This window comes from Lacerta agilis, chromosome 9 (genome assembly GCF_009819535.1).
Source record: "Lacerta agilis isolate rLacAgi1 chromosome 9, rLacAgi1.pri, whole genome shotgun sequence".
NCBI classification, from domain to species: domain Eukaryota; kingdom Metazoa; phylum Chordata; class Lepidosauria; order Squamata; family Lacertidae; genus Lacerta; species Lacerta agilis.
Window position 1 is genome coordinate 4981417 of NC_046320.1, and position 6000 is coordinate 4987416.

Here is a 6000-nt window from a genome sequence, read left to right on the forward strand (position 1 = left end):
CTGGCTGGGCTGCGCCTCTGCAGCCCAGCCGGCACCGAAAGAAGCGTCCGAAAGGGGAGAAAAGCGCCCGTTTGCTTTCCGAAAGTGAAAAGGGGGGGAAAGCAAACGGGCGCTTTTCTCCCCTTTCGGACGCTTCTTTCAATGCTGGCTGGGCTGCAGAGCCGCAGCCCAGCCAGCGCCGAAAGAAGCGTCCGAAAATGAAAAGGGGGGAAGCAAACGGGCGCTTTTCTCCCCTTTCGGCTGCTTAAACGCGCCTGTTTGCTTCTCCCCCCCCTTCGGCCGCCCCTTTCGGCTCCGCAGCCCAGCCAGCGCTGAAAGGGGCGGCCGAAAGGGGGGGGGAGAAGCAAAGCTGGCGCGTTTAAGCAGCCAAAAGGGGAGAAAAGCGCCCGTTTGCTCCCCCCTTTCCCTTTTGCCGCCGTTCGTTCCGTCGCCCCAGGAGCAGCAGCACCGCACACACTGTGCGCTGCTGCTCCCACGGCGACGGAGCGAGCGGCGGTGAGCAGGGTGAGCAGCGGCGGGTGGGGGTGTCAAGCGACGGCCCCTCCCACCACTCCCCACGCACCACCGGTCACCCCGGGAGGAGCAGCGCTGCACGGACCGAGCGAGCACCCCGTCCGTGCAGCGCTGCTGCTCCCGGGGTGACGGAGGGAGCGGCGGCGCGTGGGAGTGACGGGAGGGGCCACCGCTTGACACCCCCACCCGCCGCTGCTCACCCTGTCACTGGGGGCGTACCGCCCCTACCGCCCCTCCCCAGCGACGCCCCTGGGGGAAGGGAATGATTGTTAGTTTCCTGGCCCCATTGTGTTGGCAAACACGCAAAAGTTCTTAACTTTCCCAACTCCTCAATTCGATGCTTCATCTCTAGGGCCCCAGCTCATCTGCAGAGCTCTCCAGACTGTTACTAAATATGGCTAGCTTTCCCCCAGTTGTGTAAAATGGGTGGCCTTCAAAAACGGGTGTGTTTGGCTAGTTTGTAGCCCCAAAGCAATTCAGGTGACTTGGCTGCTATGGAACATGAAGCTCAGCAGGCACGAACAAACACATTCAGTCCCATGAAAGAGTGGGGCAGATTTTATTGTGAATGCCTTTGGATACATGCAATAAATTGATTATGACTTAAGAGTAGACATACATAGGCTTGTACTGCACCCATGTTGGAGCCCATTCAGCTAAACTATATTCTACTGCTAAACTAAATCTGTACTTGGAGCTTTTCACTTCAAATACGCTAGCTTTACTCTTTCCAGACTTTGCTTCTGTTAAGGCTTATCTGTAGTTAATCTGGCTTAATTGCCAGAGTAGAGGTAAAAAATTGTAAATTGCTGCAGGATTACCTTTTTAGGGCTTTGTTCTTAAATCCGTTCTAACGCTGGTTTAACTTTAATGTGGGTTGTGCTTAATTTATGTGTGCACAGGTGCTTATCTTGCCTGACTCTTTGCGGCTTTCTTGACATTTTGCCTTTGGGCTGTGATATTACAAATAAATAAATATAACTTGAGCTGTGAACTGTTGAGCAATGACAGTAAGAAAATGTTCATATACAGTCCTACCTTGGCTCCCTAACGCCTTGGTACTCGGACGTTTTGGCTCACGAATGCCGCAAACCTGGAAGTGATCCGGTTTGCGAACCATTTTTGGAAGCCGAACGTCCAACGGGGCTTCCGCGGCTTCTGATTGGCTGCAGGAGCTTCCTGCAGCCAATCAGAAGCCGTGCTTTGGTTTCTGAACATTTTGGAAGTCGAATGGACTTCCGGAACGGATTCCGTTCAACTTCCAAGGTACGACTGTACTACAGCCCCATTCACACATAACAAGGCCAATTTCTAACTTACTGTGGTTTTCCGAGAACCAGTTCTGTGTTTATATGGGCTGCCAGGTGGCTCTCACTTCGCCCCTCCCCTGGTAAGAACAAGACAAACCTTGGCTTTGTGTTATCTCTGAGCCAGGGATCACGCTTGGCTCTCGTAACAGGCAACAATTCTACCCAAGATACAGCCGTGGTTTGTTGTTGGCTAGCTGTTCATGACTTATTAAGGAGCAACACCCCCCCCCCCCACACACACAATATGTGCTTTGGAAATATCCCCTGGTTTATTCCATTCATATTGGGAGGTGGGGGGAAATGAAATGGGAGTGATTATGCTGTACACTAGAACACTCTTGTGTATCTGAAGAAGTGTGAATGCACACGAAAGCTCATACCAAGAACAAACTTAGTTGGTCTCTAAGGTGCTACTGGAAGGAATGTTTTACTTTGTTTTGAGTATGGCAGACCAACACGCCTATCTACCTGCTCTTGTTCTCAGTTAACAGTGATAAGCCAGAAAGAGTGTGTGTGTGTGTGTGTGTGTGTGTGTGTGAAACTCTTTAAAACATTACTAAATAATAGTGGATCGTCCTGAACCCCTGAGAAAGGTAGTATTAAAGAAAATGCAAAACCAGTTCATTACCAATCACCTTCTTTCTGTGTTCAACGCTTCAAGAGTTATTTATCCACACACCCGCTATTTGCCTAACTCAATTAAGGGAGCTATATTTAAAAGGTCCATCCATACTCATTCTGCAGGACATAAGTCGTGCCCTTATGCAATTTAAAACTTTGAGCTGATGAGTACACTTTCCAGTATTTGCACCGTCATATATTTTCAGAAACCACAGATGTTCATGGTGTTTGGTTCTTCCTCCCCCCTCCCCTTGCTCGTTTCGCACTATTGCTTTTTGTTGTTGTTGTTGTTACTAATACATTTTTAAGCCTTTTTGGTCCCCAAGTGGCCCATATTTGATTAGATTTATTAGAACATTTTTAAAAACAGCATTTTTTTCCCATTTACTATATGATTAGAAAAAACTTGTCCTAAAAAAAAGAAAAAGGCATGGTATCAATACAGAAACAGAAACTCCCTATCTAAGGCAGACAATCTAAAATTCTGTTGTGGGGGGTCCACGGTCATCCTACAACCTTTGGCTATACAGATCTCATAAATTTCTAATGGAAGGAAATAGCATTACCATGGAGCCACCACAGAAAAGTCCCTAATATCAGTAGTGATGACCTCCATTTCAGATGGTGATGCCACCTGCAAAAAGGCCATATTCCAAAACTAAAAAAAATGGGGAGACAAATGTCAGAGGATATGGCTACTTAAATATCCAAGACCTGGGCTCTAAAGCTTTAAAGATTAACACCTTTGTTGCCATGAGAAGATTAACTGTATGATTTATTATGTTTCCATAAATGATCCTTCCATTCATCCCTTCTCTTTTTAAAAAAAATAATATTTATTAAACCATTTTTAAACAAAACATATAACACCATTCATCCCTTCTCTCCCCCCCCCAGCCCTGTCCCACTTCTTAACAGTTTCATGATATTTTGTAGATTGCATGGTATAACCTTTTCTGTCCAGGCATCATTTCCGTCTGGACAAAACGTCCCTCAAAATATTTGGACTGGGGAGAGTGATCTTTGCATTTTGCTGCCTTTATGAAAATGGGTTGTCTGTACATGATTATGCCAAGCACTCTTACTTTAAAATAAGATTTAAAAAAATAAACATCGCTCTCACTGAGAAGGCTCACTGTGCAGCATTCTTACAAATCAAGACTTATTTTTCAAGTACTACTCCAGACAAGCAGGATAAGGGTTCCTAATGTACAATTATTTTTAGATACAAGGTGAAATGTTAGACCGTCTTCTGCACCCATGGTACCACTTATATTTGAATGAGGCCTAAATCCTAAAATAAGGATTCAGTGTACTTGATCCCACTATGTATAGGACTCTCATAGTACGGTTCAGAATTAAAGTGAATTTCTGTAGGTAAAAGCAAAAGCAGGTAAATGAAGATGTCATTAGTTAATGTTGCAATTTTTTTTTAAAAAGCAACATTCATTTCTTAATTATAAACATAACGTGACATTTTCCCCTTTTATTCCAGGCTGTACTTGCTGATCTTTCGACCCTGAAAGTTATGCCTCTTCTTCAGATTTTTCTGTTCGCCACCGGCACTTGATGTTCCTCAGAGCTGCTGTGCTGCACTGCTAGACTTTCATCAGACGCTAATAATAAACTATGCAACACTTTCATTAAAATCAAGCTCAAACCTTAATGGGCAGAATTCTGCAAGAGTTAAAACTGCACTTCTCACCTGGAAACCCCCCCCCAAAAAAAAATGCTTTTCGCATATCAAGTTAGCGCTGCTGCATGCTGCTGAATTTTAGCCAAACTGCGGTACCTGGATGTAATGCAAATCACATAACAGCCAATCCACCTAAGTGATAACCCCCAAATGCATGTACAATTAAATGCACCAAAAAGGAAATAACGTATAATCATTCTAGAGTTCAATTCTGCCTTTCTGAGGCTGTAAGGTGGGAAGGGATGTCTTCAGTTATAATATATTATCCAGTCACACCATCCATCATCTGAAAAGTCCTGCAATACTTGAAAAAAAGGTATTTCTTTAAAGTATTTAACTTTAAAAGTGTAATAATAACACTTCCTATGAAAAATCACAGCAATACCTCTCTTTGCAACCTTTCTATATCATTCCTGATGGAAGAAGCATCTTGTTTTATTGTTCTTGGCTGGAGGCGGAGGACGTTTTTAGAGTTGAAGGTGGTATGATGGAGGCATCCTTTTTCTGTGACGTACTCCTTTTCCCCTTTGCCCTGCAGTTCCCTCTGGACCAACAGGTTTTGTCAGTTTTTGAAACACTCCAAAAACCTCCAAAATCTGTTCGTTTTGGAGCTGACAGCAGGACCGATCGGCAACAGTTGTCCTTATCATAGAACCTTCCGTGCCGTGAAAGAAACTGATCTTTCTCCTCCAGCCCTTACCAACTTATTCTCAACCCCTTTATCCTTGGTCTGTGGTGATTCTGATTTGCAAAGCTTTGTATTACAGATAAAAATGCCTCGGCACAGCTTTCTTCAGAACCTATCAAAGCCTTTCTGAACGTGAGCCAAAGCAGTTGCTTGTGAATGACGTCAATAGTTTTCTCCCCCGTAGCTCCCACCTCCTCTTTAGGAGCTGAATGTGCTGCATCTGCCATTTTCCTAGCCCCTGCTGGTCCAGGAACTTGTGTATCAACTCGCTGAGTCTAAGCTCGTATTGCTGCGTGACTTGAGTCGCGCTGCCATCGGGACAGACAATCTTTTCCTGATGATGATTCGTTCCTCCCCCCCCCTTTTCTCCAGGGATTCCAGTAAGCCTCCCTAAAATCCTAATTGATTACCAGGTTCTAATTTAACCACATACAGCTGTTGGCCAAGATTGGATGTCGAGACCTCATTCATGTTAAAGCTGTATCATTGATATGCTGTGTTACTTTTGGCCAATTTGTTTCGCGAGGTCCACTTCGCTCTTGCAGTTCCCAGCAGCTTAAAGACATAACTTGTAATATTTTTTTTTCTCCATTGAAAGGAAGTTTTATGAACGTTCCTCGGCTCCAAGTTGTTGTCTGTCATTTGCAGTATTCAAATCTTTGTAGGAAAGAGAACGGCATGGCTTTTGAGCAGGTCCACAAAATGCCCCCCCCCCCCCGGCAGCATAGACCTTACTGCAGAGAAACTTGCACCAGGGACTTGAGAGTCACTTGTCCACCTGATACGTGTGCAACTCTCATCATCCAGATTTTGAGCTGTCGGCAAAGGTGAAAAATTATTTCAAGTCCACATTTAAATTTATACTCTGTTGCATGTAAGATGGTGGCAACCTACACTGATATTTGCCCATTTTCCAAAAGTGTATTTTTAAAGCTTGAGTTGAATAATTTAAAAAAGTATTTTATTTATTGTACTGTGCACAGCCTTTTCTGTTGTTGTGAAGCTTCCATTGCATTGACCTTGGAGCTTAATTCCTCCTTTTGTTAACTGAAATAATAAAAATGGTGTTTTCTTTCATAATATATATGCTGGCTGCAGAATCTGTTGTTCGGTTTTGGGATACTTACAGACCACTGTGAAGCATTCCCCATTTTTACACCTGCCATAGATAA

The 6000-nt window shown here is 44.3% G+C and overlaps 1 protein-coding gene across 1 annotated transcript in view; it reads left to right on the forward strand.

The window, feature by feature from the left end:
* The window catches only part of TBC1D19 (TBC1 domain family member 19), a 63189-nt gene extending 58866 nt beyond the window's left edge, over nucleotides 1-4323 (forward strand). Inside the window, 1 exon segment of the mRNA XM_033160202.1 lies at nucleotides 3940-4323. Within this exon segment, the coding sequence (XP_033016093.1) occupies nucleotides 3940-4014 (75 nt within the window). The 3' untranslated portion in view covers nucleotides 4015-4323.
* Nucleotides 4324-6000: the final 1677 nt, after the last annotated feature.